The sequence below is a fragment of the Nerophis ophidion genome, linkage group LG08 (assembly GCF_033978795.1).
Source record: "Nerophis ophidion isolate RoL-2023_Sa linkage group LG08, RoL_Noph_v1.0, whole genome shotgun sequence".
NCBI classification, from domain to species: domain Eukaryota; kingdom Metazoa; phylum Chordata; class Actinopteri; order Syngnathiformes; family Syngnathidae; genus Nerophis; species Nerophis ophidion.
Window position 1 is genome coordinate 51170328 of NC_084618.1, and position 16883 is coordinate 51187210.

Sequence of the window (16883 nt, forward strand, 5' to 3'; positions counted from 1 at the left end):
CCATTGACCGAAGAACAATAATAATAAATAAATAATAAAGGATATGTGCCCCATCATTGACGAGGAATAAACTCCAGCATTCCTGTCGCCCTGAACAGGATAAGTGGTCGGAAATGTACGGGTGATTGGAAACTAACTGATTTTGTTTTTGCATTGCAACATGGTTCCAAAAAAATGAAATCAGTAACATGTTAGTTTACTGTTGGTTATTGACCTCTTTGTCGGTGTCGGGCTTGCTGGCCTTTGAGGGCAGCGCGTAGTAGCGGCACACAGAGCCAGACAAGTTGTCCATCAAACTCAACTCCCCATCCATTGAACCTTGGATGACCAGGGAGACCGAGTCAAACTGGGCTCTTCGCTGGACAAACTTGGGATGATGCAGAGGGGAGAAATGGGGGCGGGCAATGGGGAATGAAAGAGAAAGAAACACAGGGACAGCAGAACGTGCAGACATGGACGGATTTTGTTTAGAAGTATGTGAATTCATGAAAAGGAAGAATGATCAGAGAAAAAGAAAGAAAACAGTTATTCAGACAGAAACACAAACTGACATGTATAAAAAGAAACTCCCTATGATTCCTGTCATGTTTGCAGAAATGACCGCATCCTGCCACTAGAGGGCACTGCAGCATTATATTACAATCCAGTGCAGGGACGCTTGGGCCAGATGCATGTTTTGTTGAGAGCATAAGAGGAGGACAGATAACATCTTAAAGGGGAAACCTAATGATAGCAAGAGTCCTATTTCCGATCCCCTGAAGTCGTCTGTAAATAGCTGTCGGGGAAAACAACAAGGCCCTGTGGTCCAGCTTTCCCATGGCACTATGGCCTCTCCTTGACTGGCATGTCCCAGTCCACAGGGACTGACAGCAGCCACACACAGACACATAAACTGCAAAACCTCTGATATGGACCAGTATAGTACATCACAGTACAGTACAGTCCAGTAAACACATAATGAACTAACAATTTTAAAGCCTAAGATGAGTTGGTGCTGTTTGGAAAACAACGTATCCATCAGTATTATAAAACACATCTGCATTTTGCAAATTATGTCTGCTCAAGTGTTGTCCCGATACCAATATTTTCGTACTCTTACCAAATACCAATATTTTGGTACTCTTACCAAAATTATTGCGATATTTTTCGGTACTTTTTGATACTTTTCTAAATAATGGGGACCACAAAAAATTGCATTATTGGCTTTATTTTAACTAAAAATCTCACGGTACATTGAACATATGTTTCTTATTGCAATTTAGTCCTTAAATAAAATAGTGAACATACAAGACAACTTGTCTTTTATTGGTAGGAAAGCAAACAAAGGCTCCTAATTTAGCTGCTGATGTATGCAGTAACATATTATGTCATTTATGATTCTATTATTTTGTCAAAATTATTAAGGACAAGTGGTAGAAAATTTATTATTAATCTACTTGTTCATTTACTGTTAATATCTGCTTACTTTCTCTTTTGATATCTTTTATCTTAGGCTGACCATACGTCCTCTTTTCCCCGGACATGTCCTCTTTTGCGGCAGTGCCCAGTGTGTCTGGGCGTTTTTTTTTTAAATGCGTCAAATGTCTGGACCTACATTGAAAATACACGCAAACTTAATTCAAAATGCCAGACATTTGACGCATTGAAATACTTTGAAATACTCGATTTGGTGAATTCTTGCTGTAAATATTGTAGCGGCTGCTACGGGGTGTTAGCCAATGGCTTTGGCTGGGGGGCGGGACTTCCAGGGAAGTTAGGGAAGTGACGCTATTGACAGAAAGTGTTGGTTCGAGTTTTGCCGGGAAACAGGAAATAGACTCCTTGGTAAACACTAAGGTGAGTGTAAAGTCAAAATGTTTAACTCCAGTAAATGAGTTATTTTAGTATTTGTGGAAACTTCACTTTTATGTCCCGCTTGATCCACATTGTTCAAAGATGGAGACAGGCTAGCTGTTAGCTTCAAGCTAACCAGCACCCGAGCAGACTCCTCCACCTCAAAAACATACTTTGCAGGTCAAAAAACGGGGCAATTGTTTGCCTTTTGAAGTGTTAATGTGCGAGGAGTGTTCAAAAGGAGTCTTTTGAAGAAGTGGAAGACAAGTTAGCATCGCTGACAGTGACGTCATCACCGGCATTGTTTACTGAAGCAGAGATGTTGACTGTGTGTTATGATTAACGCGATAGATTTATCAGATTTGGTTTTTTATTATCTATAGCAGGGGTGTCAAAAGTATGCCAAAGAAGCCATTTGCGGCCCACAACTAATGTTTTAAAGGCCCACGGCACATTCTAAAAATACTATTTAAGTAAACTGAAACATAACTGAAGTGAAATAAAAAAGCTTAAAGGTGAAATGTAATTTATAAAAAGTTGCAATGTTGACTAATAAAACAAAGCTGTTTTTTTTCTTTCAAACTGTCATTGCTCAAAACATAATATTCAATCAAAATCAATGTTATTATGAATTATTGACCTATCCAAGGATCCCATAACTTCACATCAAATATTCCACTAAGAAAAATATTTGGGGTGGAAGATTTTGCATATTTTGTGTGTTTGCCATTAAAATCATAGTTTTGTTTGACAAAAAAGGGCGGAAAACAAACAAACAAACAAAAACATAAAACAACTAAAACATTTTGAAATGAGGGATGGATGTGAAGTTGATGTAGACTGCAGGAGATTTAAGCATTAAATATAAAATGTATGTATGCCCTGGCACACCATTATCATCATTTCATGACCCAAGCAAAACACTTTTTACGCTTTTATACTGAAAAAATACACCTACAACTTATTAAATAAAAACATAGAAAAAACTACCAGCAGCAGAAAAGTTTAGATCCATGAAGGAAAGACGAAAGTGAATGAATATTTATAACTGATTAAATTTACATATGTATACACATTTGTTTTCTTTTTTTCTTTTTTTTTTTTTTTTTTATGAAATAAGTAACATTTATGACAACCTTTTTCCAAAACACGATGTAGAATGTGAGATACAACAGGATAATGAATACGTTTATCATTTGTTTTCAAAACGCTTACAAAAAAGTGGGACCCCAAAAATTTACTGTTGGACCCAATTTTTATGACTTGATCGGGTCCCTGGGACCCTATTTTAAAAACACAGCAGTGAACAGAGGAGAAAAAATGCTTTATTTAAATAAATATATTATTTATAAAGCAAGTTCGAGTATCATTGGCAAATTTTCACCTACTGTACTCCCGGTCTTGGTAGGCATATATGTGTCCTCTTTTTGGGATTTCAGAATATGGTCAGCCTATTCTATCTCACTTCTGTTAAAATGTAATAATCACTTATTCTTCTGTTGTTTAATACTTTACGGTATTTTTTGATGATACCACAACTGTGGGTATCAATCCGATACCAAGCAGTTACAGGATCATACATATGGTCATATTCAAAGTGCTCATGTGTCCAGGGATGTATTTCTTGAGTTTATTAACATAATATACCTTTTAAAAAAACAAAAGAAGATGTTGTGATGCCAAAACATATTAAAATCATAGTGGTATCGATGTCAGGTGTAGATTCAACAATGGCGTTTGTTTACATTTGGATGCCGATGAACTACGGTGTGTAGTGAAGCATGTTTTGCTATTCCTCGTCCTGCAGGGATGATACTTGTAGGAAACTTACTTAATTTGTCGCCATGGAGACAAAGGTTAGTGATTTAGAAGTAACTAAAACACTGCCGACTGGGGCTGGACTTTAGCCACTAGCTAGTAGCTAGCCATGTCTTAAAGCACCTCTTCCGGTAGGCGTTTCAGTGTTATAACTTCACCTTTACCGTTAGTTTTTAAGCCAAAATGCATCCTTTCTCCATTTTCGGTTTACACACTGTGTCTGCTTGTAAGTACTCTGTGATTGTGTGCTGCCGAACATGCTCCTCTGCTCGTAAAACCAGCAATGTCACGACGTGATGACTTTGGGGGCGCAGGGGAGTGGTGAACGGGTACTTTTTAGAGGCGGTATAGCACCGAATATGATTCATTAGTCTCGCAGTACTATACTAATACTGGTATACAGTACCTCACAACCCTAATACTCTCATACGGTAATACCTTACGATGTAAACATGTAGGAATTTGACATATTGCTTGAGACTTCAGCAAATATTGCCAGACCTCAAAGATAAGCAAGCATTTGAGGAATATTTGTGCAAAAAGGGAAACAAAGTGAACGAACATGAAGATTGTCAGGCTGAAACTGCAAATTATTGGTTAATCATATGTGCTCTCTATGAACTCAGTGGATATATAAACATTTGGATTTGTGTTTTTTAAGTATCCTGCAGATGAAGTCTGTTATATGAAAGCGATGGCCCGATTCCCTGTTCACCTCGTTCGTCACTCCCCCTGGATTTTGTTTTATGGGGTTACGATAAATATATCATGTATCCAAAATACATGATATATTTATCATGTATTTGTGGTTACACATTTAAAAGGAAAGTAGTCAACCATGTGTGTCAAAGGCGACTTCACCAAGCACTTTTTTATTAATATTAATTAGTCGGCTCGGTGGACCACAGCCGGATGACTTTTTTCATAGATGGGTTTGCGACACAAGCAGGACCTACTTTAGCACGTTTTACTATTCCAATTATGTTCCATCTTGAAGGTTCCGCTGAATTTTAATGCCAGACCTTGTGGTGAATTTGCCCAAATATGGTCATATCTAAAGCAGTCATGCTACACTTGCAGTGAAGCGTAGACAACACTTCCTTATTTCATAAAGCGTGCTGAGTACCCCTCAGCGTGGGCCAGGGACTTAATTAATGAGTTGTGTGGTGCTCCTAAATAATGACGTGAGCCTTGGGAGTCATTGTCCTGGTCTTAAAATGTGGCCCTCGGCATCAGAGAACATTTCATTGTGAAAACTCAATTGGCCACTGAGAACTGAAGGAAGGAGCCGAGGCATTATGTTAAAATGTGATTGGTTTTTAGCTGGAAGAAGATATCACAAGTCGACGTTACTCTTTTTGGAATTGTGGGAATTTGTATGTGAGAAATTTAAGCACATGATGCTGATTTAACTCCTGCTTTAGTCAACATAACTGGCACATAATTCCTTTTTTTGTACAGGGCGGGTGTCAGTCCTATACAGAGCCGCATGCGGCTCTCTAATGCCGCCCTAGTGCCTCACTTGAGCATTTTTAAAAAAGGCAATAAAATAGAAAAAGAGGTCGGAAAATATTATTTTTGTTTTAGTATTTTATTGTTTGAGGACAAACATGACACAAACCTTCCTAATTATTAGAAAGCCCACTGTTTAATATGTTTGTGTGGATGTTTCACTGATGAGAATATTTGGTGAACATTGTCTTGTCCCACTAATTTTGGCGGTTCTTGAACTCACCGTAGTGTGGATTGTGATGCAACTGTTTGTTTACATGTAGAATCTTCCACTCCTTCTTTGTCTCATTTTGTCCACCAAAAGTTTTATATTGTGCGTGAATGCACAAAAGTGCGCTTTGTTGATGTTATTGTCTTGTTGGAGTGCTAATCAGGCATACTTGGTCAGTACATGACTGCAAGCTAATCAATGCTAACATGCTATTTAGGCTAGCTGTATGTTGATATTGCATCATTTGGCCTCATTTGTAAGTATATTTGAACTCATTTAATATCCTATATAACATATATATAACATATATAACATAACTCCTAAACTACACATGATAAATGGCTAATAATGCCTGAAATAATGCATCTTTGGGAGTTTTACTCGAAACATATGTTTTTTATTTATTTTACAAACACAAATATCCTCTTTGTATATAATTTAGTTTTGCATGTCATGACACATTATCTCTAATATCGGCTGCATTTTAGAGAGTTGTTTGTGTGCCATGTTGTTCCAGACCACAGCAAACATTACCTAGCTTGCCAAAGATTTTAATAAATATATTAAAGGCCTACTGAAATTAGATGTTCTTATTTAAATGGGGATAGCAGGTCCATTCTATGTGTCATACTTGATCATTTCGCAATATTGCCATATTTTTGCTGAAATTATTTAGTAGAGAACATCGGCGATAATGTTCGCAACTTTTGGTCGCTAATAAAAAAGCCATGCCGGAAGTAGCAGACGATATGCGCGTGACGCCACGGGTTGTAGAGCTCATCACTTGCTCACATTGTTTACAATCATAGCCACCAGCAGCTAGAGCGATTCGGACAGAGAAAGTGACAATTTCCCAATTAATTTGAGTGAGGATGAAAGATTAGTGGATGAGGATAGTGAGAGTGAAGGACTAGCGAAAAAAAAAAAAAAAAAGTTCAAAAAATTAAATAAAAAAAAGGCGAGGGCAGTGGGAGCGATTCAGATGTTATTAGACACATTTACTAGGATAATTCTGGAAAATCCCTTATCTGCTTGTTGTGTTACTAGTGTTTTAGTGAGATTATATGGTACCTGAAAGTCGGAGGGGTGTGGCCACGGGTGTGGTGACCGCCAGTGTCTCTGAGGGAAGCCACGCAGCTGCAGGAGGGTGCAAGCTCCGCTCATGTCTACGGTAAGATCCGACTTATCACCACAATTTTCTCACCAAAACCTGCCGGTTGACATGTGGTCGGGAACCATGTTCGCTTGACCGCTCTGTTCCATAGTAAAGCTTCACCTTCGGGAATTTTAAAGAAGGAAACACCGGCTGTGTTTGTGTTGCTAAAGGCAGCTGCAATACACTGCTTCTCACCTCCATCTTTCTACCTTGACTTCTCCATTATTAATTGAACAAATTGCAAAAGATTCAGCAACACAGATGTCCAGAATGCTGTGTAATTATGTGATTAAAGCAGACAACTTATAGCTTGGATCGGGCTGGAAAGAAATATCCGCCACAACCGGTGATGTCAAATGCACGCGTCATCATACCGCGACGTTTTCAACAGGATACATGGCGCAAAATTTAAAATTGCAATTTAGTAAACTAAAAATGCTGTATTGGCATGTGTTGAAATGTTAACATTTTATCATTGATATATAAACTAACAGACTGCGTGGTCGGTAGTAGTGGGTTTCAGTAGGCATTTAAAGAAGACAGCCTGCCCTTTCCTTTAATTTGGACACACACATCTCTACCTTTGGCCATTAAAAGCCTGTAATTTCCAGGAGTTATCTCACCTTCTGAGGAGCCTCTGATTTACTAATGGTTTCTAATGTTGTAAAAATGTGTAGAATAAATATTACATTTCAATATTTCTGTCAACAACACATAGTCATTTAGATAGTAGGTTAATATAGCAAATATAGACACTCACGTCATGTGTTGTCTTCATTATAACACTTATGTAAGACTTTTAAAGTCATTTTGAGAGTAGGCTAATATAGCTAATATAGACACTTATGTCATTCATTAATAGACTTACACACGGCTTTTCATTTTTTGCGGCTACAGACAGATTTGTTTTTTTAATTTTTGGTCCAATATGGGTCTTTCAACGTTTCGGTTGCCGACCCTTGTCATTGGGGCATAAATATTGCAAAATGCAGCTACAAAAAGTTCCCACACAAAATGTATTCCTTACCTCCAGAGGCGGCTCCAAGCATGAAGGAGTATCGTCTATGATGTTCACAGGTGCCCTGGGTATATCAACAGTGGGCGAGTCCCTATCCTGTCCCATGTCCCCAGCTCCGGTGGACCTCCAGGGGGAACCCCCAGAACTTGACATGTCCAAGCCCAGCGTGAGAGGGTTAAGCCGGGGCGACCTGGTAGCCATGTCGCCCCCCTCCATGTGCAGCTCCAGCTCCAACTCGGCCTCCAGCTCGGCCTCCTCTTTTGCCTCCTTGTTGCTCTCCTCCAGGTGCTTCATCAAGACAGCAATGACAACGTTGACCAGGACAAACTGAGCGGTCAAGACGAAGGAGACAAAGTAGATGGGAGAGACAACGGTATTGTAGCAGGTCCCGGTGTCTTGTGCACAGTCCCTCAGTGTGTCCTGGAACAAGCATGTAAAATGGACATTAGCACATTGAGGAAGCACAGCACTTATCACCTCATTCTTTTGTTTTTAAAACCAACCTAATGATACAAGACCCCTATTGTTGCCGTGGTGACCATGGATCGTCTACTTTGCTTTTTATAATATTGAATTTTTATTAAATGAACTGATTATGATAACAATTACGAGTGTCCCGATGCAACTTGTTCACTTCTGATATGATACCGCTATTGGAGCCCTGAATATTGTCCGAAACTGATATTAAGTCAATACAATATCAGCACAAATCATAGTACACACTTTTATGTAGGATGTTCTAAAAACCTCGGCAAGTGAAATTACTCAGAAAAACAATAATGAATATCCATCCTTCCGTTTTCTACCGCTTATTCCCTTAGGGGTTGCGGGGGGCGCTGGTGCCTATCTCAGCTACAATCGGGCGGAAGGCGGCGTACACCCTGGACAAGTTCCCATCTCATCGAACGGCCAACACAGATAGACAGACAACATTCACACTCACATTCACACACTAGGGCCAATTTAGTGTTGCCAATCAACCTATCCCCAGGTGCATGTCTTTGGAAGTGGGAGGAAGCCGGAGTACCCGGAGGGAACCCACGCATTCACGGGGAGGACATGCAAACTCCACACAGAAAGATCCCGAGCCCGGGATTGAACCCTGACTACTCAGGACCTTCGTATTGTGAGGCAGACACACTAACCTCTCTGCCACCGTGAAGTATTGAATATGAACATTATAAATTAATATAAAGTGCAGTATTATTATTTATTTACAACACCTACTGTTGTAGTAAGAATAATTAATTAAAATAAGTGCATGATGCAGTAAGTTGATTGATCAAGACACGTTAGTGAGTGAATACTCTGCCTTGGAGACTTTGTTTCTATAAGTAATAGGAAACTGTACAATTTTGATACTTCTTTAAATTGAACGATGTTTTCAATACGGCAATGTTGTTCAATTAAAGACACTTATTACTACGTATGTCTAGCTTGTGTGCGATAGTGTGCCTAGCTGTTGTGTAGCTGCTAGCTTCTACTTGCCTATTATGTTTACCTTTTGTACATAACTTCGCTAAACACAAGAACATACCAATCATGTGTGGTTTTTGGAGGACATTTAGCTGTTAACTACTTGTCTCTGAGCTTGTATAGGAGATTTTAGATGCAAGCCGGTATTATTTGATACTTGTTTTTGGCTGACATTGGAGAGTGATCCAATATAATTATTTGATCAGGTGACCCCTAATGATAATAATATTGGTTGTACAATGGGAGTAAAAAAGCCTTAATGGATGCATATGCCGATGAGGAAAGCAATGCAAAATTTGCATGCAATTCAAATATATACACACACCACTACTTGTAATTTACCAACACACTTACTCTCTCGCATGTTTGAATATAAATAATTATTACAGGTAAATAGGCACTGTATAAGAGAAAATCAATGTATGTGTTTACCTTCATGATACCATTCCAGTTGTCCCCAGTTGAAACTCTGAAGAGCAGCAAAAAGGCCATCCCAAAGTTTTTGAACGTTGCATAGCGACCAAGGCCTTCACATGGGTGGAGTTCATCGCAAACTTGGAGGACAATAGCAGAAAAATGAGTAAGGATAACATCAGCCAGACATTTTAAGACAGAGATTCTTGAGTGGGACGCGGGTTCCATCTAGTGCTATGTCAAGTCTGTAAATATGAACTGTATATAGAATATTGTTGATCATGTCTGAGCATTGTGTGTAATGTTACAGTGCCAAAAATATTCAATGTACTCTTTAATGAAAACCTCTGCCTTTTTTAATGAATACATAGGTCACTATAGTGGTAAATGTAGAGAGCCAAGTGTTTTCTGAGGTGGTACTTGATGGAAAAACATACGAGAAACACTGGTCTAACACATACGTGAAGACTTTCCAAGCTTGATGGATTACTTTCCTTACAGTTCCGGTCAAATTATAACATGCACTGAATGTGCTGTATGTTATATCAATGTTGGGCCCTGTGAGACAGTTTTGTTAGATAGCATGATAGCAAATGTACAATGATTTTCTGAATACAGGACTTATAGACACAAACTTGAATTCATGTTAATAGTAATGATAATAATAATGTATTGGATTTATAATTCGCTTTACAGTGAGATCTCATTATTCGTTTAGTCCACAATCAGACATGATGGTGGTAAGCTACATTTGTAGTCACAGCTGTCCTCGGGTTAAAAACTTTGCGCCAAAAGTCTCTCCGACCACCACCAAACATTCCTTCAAATGTATACATCAGTGTGGGCTGCACTGCAGACAAGGTGGGTGAAGTGTCTTGCCCAAAGACAGTGACTAGGGTAGAAGGAGTGCGGTTGGTACCACAATATTCTGGTTTCTGGAAGATCTACTACACCACCTCTGAGTTACCACTTCCCAATTAATTTTTCTTAAATTTACACAGGGCCATGCTCCTTCATGAGCCACAGGGATGTTCATTGTATTATGTTTTTACTGGGTGGATTGGCTCAGACGGTAGAACAGCCATGCCAGCAACTTGAGGGTTCCAGGTTCGTTTCCAGCTTCCTCGTCACTGCTGTTGTGTCTTTGAGCAAGATAAGAATGGTGTATGAATGTTTGAGGCAGGACTCCTTTGCAAAAGAGATTCTTAATCTCAATGTGAATTTCCTGGATAAATAAAGGTTAAAAAAAGGGGATTTCCAGGGTAAAAAAGGCCAAAAACTATCAATACTTAAAAAGAAAACATATTAATAATAACAATCGAAGCAGGAGATAATAATTAAAGGAAGATCTCCATCGAGACAGAGAGACTTTTAAAACTGAAGAAAGATAAGGAAAACTTCTATAAACAAGTTATCGATGCTTTTGTTCAAAAGGAGCGGCACATGAACTTCATTTTCAAGTAAAGTTAGGACCATAATAAAGTCTTTTTTTATAAAATGTGCTTTTTTGTGTGCTACAGTTTGTATGTGTAAAGTTAAAGTTAAGTTAAAGTACCAATGATTGTCACACACACACTAGGTGTGGTGAAATTTGTCCTCCGCATTTGACCCATCCCCTTGTTCACCCCCCTGGGAGGTGAGGGGAGCAGTGGGCAGCAGCGGGCAGCAGCGAACAGCAGCGGGCAGCAGCGGCACCGCGCCCGGGAATCTTTTTTGGTGATTTAACCCCCAATTCCAACCCTTGATGCTGAGTGCCAAGCAGGGAATAATGCTGGTATGAGCTTTTAAACCTAACCCGTTAACTGCTGCCAATCAAATGATGAATACGATACTCTTTAGGGTTCATATGTTTGTAAATCTGACTGTGATGAAGTCAGTGCCTCACCAGCCATGAACCTCACCGCATGTCACTGCACTCTGACGAAATTCTTCTGATATCATTCTGGGTGCATATTTGATGGACCCGAGCTTATCTAAGATGGACTGATGCAAAGTGGAAAAGTTTTCTGCGGTCTGACGAGTCCACATTTAAAAATGTTTTTGGAAGCTGTAAATTAAATATGAAAATACTAATAGGCGCAAAGTTCAAAAGCCAGCATCTGTGATGGTTTCGGGGGTGTATTAGTGCCCAAGGCATCTAATACACAATTTAAGCTGTACGTCAAGCAAGAATGGAAAGGAATTCCACCTGAAAAGCTTAAAAAAATGGTCTCCTCAGTTCCTAAACGTTCACTGAGTGTTGTTAAAAGGAAAGGTCATGTAACATAGTGGTAAAAATGCCCCTGTGCTTGTCCTGGTAAAAGTGCCCCAACTTTTCTGCCATATGTTGCTGCCATTAAATTCTAAGTTAAAAAAATGTTTCCCAATTTATTTGCTGTACATTCAGTTGAATATAAGTTGAAAATGATTGACAAATCTTTGTATTCTGTTTCTATTTATGATTTACACAACGTGCCAACTTCAACGGTTTTGGGTTTTGTAAATTAGACCACAAACTTTCAATAGTGCTGCGGTCAGCGTTTTGGGAAGGGCAATTCAGAAGCTTTAACTATTCCAAAAAATCTATTTTGATGTGTTTTGGAGATCATTGCTCGGTTAGAATGCTCAATTGTGTGCAAGTTTTAGCTCGTTGATTTGCGGTGAAGTTACAAATACAGCATGATAGAATGACGCCACCACGGTTTAATATCTTGTATCCTCAAAACATACTTCTTCTTATTACCAAATATCTTACTGTTTGTCTCTTCTGACCACAACACTCTTGGAATTTGACTTGTGTGGGCAGCTGCACATTACAGTTTGCCTTTCCCAACTATCGACAATTCTCCTTCTTGGATCTTGGCTGAGTTCCTTGGACAGTACGATTGTTGGTAGATCACTGCATGCTCCCAACCATTTTTTTATGCTGCCCAGCAGACACTACTTGCTGCAGGCAATGATGATCATGAAGAAAAACGTATATTTATAATTCCGACTGTGTGTAAATTGGAGAAATTTGTGCATTCAAGTTTCTTTAAAAAAAAAAAAAAAAGAATTGTAAATTTTCTGGATTTGTTTGATCAAAAATGTGTAACTGTGCCAAACTTCAGACAGTGACTCGTGTGCAGTACATATCTCATAAAGTGTGGCCTTACTCAAGTCACCAAACAGCTCAACTCCCAGGGCTGCAAAGATGAAGAACAGAAGCATGAAGAGAAGACCCAAATTTCCCACCTGTGGAGCGAAACCAAGATGAAAAGAGCATTAGGACAGAAATCCCAGAAAAAAATAAACCAGCAACACTGCATTCTCATTACGAGGAAATAAGTGGGGAATTGAGAGGGGAAAAAAAGCAGCCAGGAGAAAGAGAACAAATAAGGATGAAAAGTACAAAAAAACATTTGATTTTGGCAAGTGTGGTATGAACTAGCAGCTCTGACACATTTTTTGTCTTAGGTGAAGACAATTTTTAGGATTTATTTTTTGCTGGCAGACAAACTGCACCCCCAAACCCCCCAACTAGGAGCTCTATTAATCATATGGATTTTGACAAGCTGTGAGCTGTATTGTTTTAGGGAATAACTCTCAACTCACTCTAAATTAAATTGGCAGAGGTGCTATCAAAGAACGCTGTGAACATAGCACACTCAGTATTACCAGCTCAAACACCCTCTAACCCGCAAACTATCACTCGGAGCGACAACTTTGCACCTACATTCACTTCCTAATGACTGCAGGGATGCAAATATGCAAATACGTGTCTCTCGACTTGGCTGCGACTTCATAGGAAATACACAAAACGCCTTGTCGCACATTGCAGCATCATTGCAGTGCAGCTTCAGGCAGAATACAAAAGATCCAGGCAGGGCCGGTTCTAGGCAGCCATATACCTGTATGAGGGGGCAGTCAGAAATGTGATGGGGGAATCATGTGTACACGCTGCTCCATCATGCTCCAGCATTGTATTTCTATGCTAAGTATCGTATTTTTCGGAGTATAAGTCGTTCCGGAGTCAAAGTCACACCTGCCAAAAATAGATAATAGAGAAGGAAAAAACCAAGTCGCATTTTTGGGGGATATTTATTTGATAAAACCTAACTCCAAGAATAGAAATTTGAAAGGCAATTTAAAATAAATAAAAAATAGTGAACAACAGGCAGAATAAGTGTACGCTATAAGACGCATAAATAACCAACTGAGAAGGTGCCTGGTATGTTGACGTAACATATTATGGGAAGAGTCATTCAAATAACTATAACATATAGAACATGCTATACGTTTACCAAACAATCTGTCACTCCTAATCGCTAAACCACATGAAATTTTATACGTCTAGTCTCTTACGTGAATGAGCTAAAAAATATTATATGATATTTTACGGTAATGTGTTAATAATTTCACACATAAGTCGCTCCTGAGTATAAGTCGCACTATGAAAAAAACTGCGACTTATAGTCCAAAAAATACGGTAGTAATATTGCTTTTTTCATATAATTTGCTTGTTTGCTACAGAATGGGTTTGATTTACTAAGATCCACATACGATGCGCTAAAGAGCGTGACCAATCTATAAGTGGGCGTCTTGCGTGTGATTTACTAAGACTGCGTGTGTGCATTGTACAGTGATGCAGACCGACCTATTTTAATGAGCATGTTGCTTGTTCTATTTGGAGCATCACCACGAAGACATTCTTATTTACTGCACATTCATGTCACCTGTGGCGTTTTGCTATGTTTACAAACATGCAGGATACATCTACCACTTTTTATGGGCATTTTACCTGCAGTTGTGCAGTGCATCTACATTGACGACATTTTTTTTTTCATTTTTTTATTTTTTTTTACTGCTGAAGGTGCATGAGAGTGACGCTGCACTTACTCCCCTTAATACACAAAAAAATAATACTTCAAAACGTTTTTTTGGTAACACTTTAGTATGGGGAAAATATTCACCATTAATTAGTTGCTTATTAACATACAAATTAGAAACATATTGGCTCTTAATTTGTCATTATTAAGTACTTATTAATGCCTTATTCTGCATGGCCTTATTATGGCCCTTAACCTAACCCTAACCAAATAACTCAAAATTAAGGTTTTGTTACTTAGAATATGTTCCCCATACTAAAGTGGTACCTTTTTTTCAAATAAGAAATATTTCATTAATATATATTCCATGTGAAAAAAAATTATTGGATTAAGTTACTTGGAATATGTTCCCCTCGTGTCCAAATAACTCTAAATTAAGTCTTCGTTACTTAGAATATGTTCTCCATACTAAAATGTTACCTTTTTTTATATAAGAAATATTTTATTTATATATATTCCGAAAAAAACAAACGTCATTAAAAAAATACTAAAGTACCCCAAAACGCATCAATTGAATATGTTTTAATCAGCCCCTTAAGTCCTCTAGTAGCTATAAAATGTTGTTGCTGAATAGACAATATGTAATATATGTTTATATTCAGACCATCCAAAAATGTTGCCACACACACTAATGACAGAGCATTCTCATCAGTCCATCGTCTGTCTATGCTGCAAGAGCACTGATCCTGCTGCCGTGTGTGGAACAGTCAGTTTGCACAGTTACAAAATAAAATGCAAAATATTGCTCGCAAAACAGGGATGAGTGTTAATAAATAACACTGCGTGTGATAAATAATTATATTTGCATTTTCTCCTCCCAGTATTGTGGCTGTTTTGATGATCAGCATATATTTTGCGAAATTGATTGCACGCCTTATTCTGCTCACTTAAGAGATGCAATCCAGTTTGCATATGTTTAGTTGATCAGCTTTCTGTGTGCTATAAAGATTTGCAATTTTGAAAATAACTATCATTGGATTTTGTTTCTGACAACTTTTACATTTTGTGGGTATATTAAAATGTATTTTGTCAACTACAAACGTTTTGATTTGAGGGGGCAGTGCATTTACTTGAGGGGCTCTGCCCCCTCTTGCCCCAACGTAGAGCCGGCCCCAGATCCAGGAAAGGTGCAATGATGAGGACGATTACAAAAAAAGAGTCCAGTGGTTGGCTACCTGTGGCAGGGCTTGCATAACGGTGTCCAGTAAGGCTCTCATTCCCACCGCCATCTTCAAAAGCTTAAGTACTGCAGGTAGACAAACAGACACTGTCGTTAAGTCAAGTAGGAATTCTTGAGGGATCCCATTTTCCAGCGGTCAATGGTGTACACCCAATCTTGTAAATGATGCACACCACTGCAACATACAAGGTTCACTCCTGAAGCTGATACAACACATTACTACCTTGATGACTCATAGGTGATTAGTGCAGCAAGATGAAAGACATAAACAAACATTTATATGTTGTTCAAGCTGGGATCACAATCCAAACAACAAAAAACCCAAATTAGTTTTGCCACAAAAACCTGTTACTAAACGTGTAATTGGGATGAAGCAGTTACTTGCGTCACTGCGACAAAAAAGTAGGTATATAAATTTGGAATGCGTTTTGTCAATTAATTACAGAGTCCGGCTGTAAAACACCCAGCTAACGTCAATGAAATGTCAACGACTTTCCCAGATGCTGGGGAAGCATGCAACTTGCATACTGAAACATGGCTGTGAATGCACCCTTGAGACTCTTCAGAATTCTTTAGCTATATTTGATCATATTCGTTAATAACTCAAGAGGACAGACTTGATGTACTGTACCATGAGCTCTCTTTACAATCACAGGGTTTCCTTTATTTTGATGTGGAACTTCTTTCCTGACATTTTTAATCCCTCGTGTATTATAGTGGAAATCCACATGTTGGTGATGTCATTACAATGTATGCTGTACGTCTATATTGTGCATTCTGACTCAAATGCCACGTTTCCCCCTGTATAGCTGCCAAATCTCACCCGAGCAGGTTTTAATTTGTTGCAATCATGTAGAGTTTTATTACACTCTGTTCCCTCACAAAGAATGGAATTTTAATTTCTTAAAGCTATTAAGATTATTGCTGGATAGCAGCTTTTTACTCATTGATTTTGCAGGTGACAAATGTTAAGTCCTTGGCAGACGTCTGCACATAGAGTGCTCCTGTTGCTTAATCATTTTTGGCACAAGGTCGCAGCGTTGAGGCCCACATGCCAGCAGAAACCACATGCATTCAAAATGTAGCTACTTTTTTTTTTATTACTTATTGAGTCCTTCCCGATCTCTTTTTTATTTTGACGTACTTTGTGACGTCAAACATATAAAATGATTTCCTCTTTGTTCTCGTTATAAAAAACAAGCCACGGTCGAACTTTGGATAGCACTACTTTTAGAACTCTTCGTACGGGTTGAGTGTGTGCCGTGATGTAAACTCTCGACAACTATTTAGTTTATTAGTTTCTGTTCTTGCCAAGAACATTGGTAATTAAAGAGAGAAATGGAGTGTTATTGCAGTTGGAACTAATTGGCAGGGGCATCGAATTGGGGGGATATGAGGGGATGTTGTACCGGAGCACT

At 38.7% G+C, this 16883-nt stretch overlaps 1 protein-coding gene across 13 annotated transcripts in view; it reads right to left on the minus strand.

The window, feature by feature from the left end:
• cacna1g (calcium channel, voltage-dependent, T type, alpha 1G subunit) overlaps positions 1 to 16883 on the minus strand; it is a 365011-nt gene that overhangs the window by 31625 nt on the left and 316503 nt on the right. For 10 of the 13 annotated variants that reach the window (XM_061908854.1, XM_061908860.1, XM_061908853.1 and 7 more), the window contains 5 exons: positions 15461 to 15531; positions 12573 to 12651; positions 9457 to 9578; positions 7558 to 7968; positions 215 to 367 (listed from right to left, as the gene is read on the minus strand). In XM_061908854.1, the coding sequence (XP_061764838.1) occupies positions 215 to 367; positions 7558 to 7968; positions 9457 to 9578; positions 12573 to 12651; positions 15461 to 15531 (836 nt within the window). The remainder of the gene's footprint in view (positions 1 to 214; positions 368 to 7557; positions 7969 to 9456; positions 9579 to 12572; positions 12652 to 15460; positions 15532 to 16883) is intronic. The other 3 variants (XM_061908861.1, XM_061908857.1, XM_061908856.1) reach the window with 1 other exon arrangement.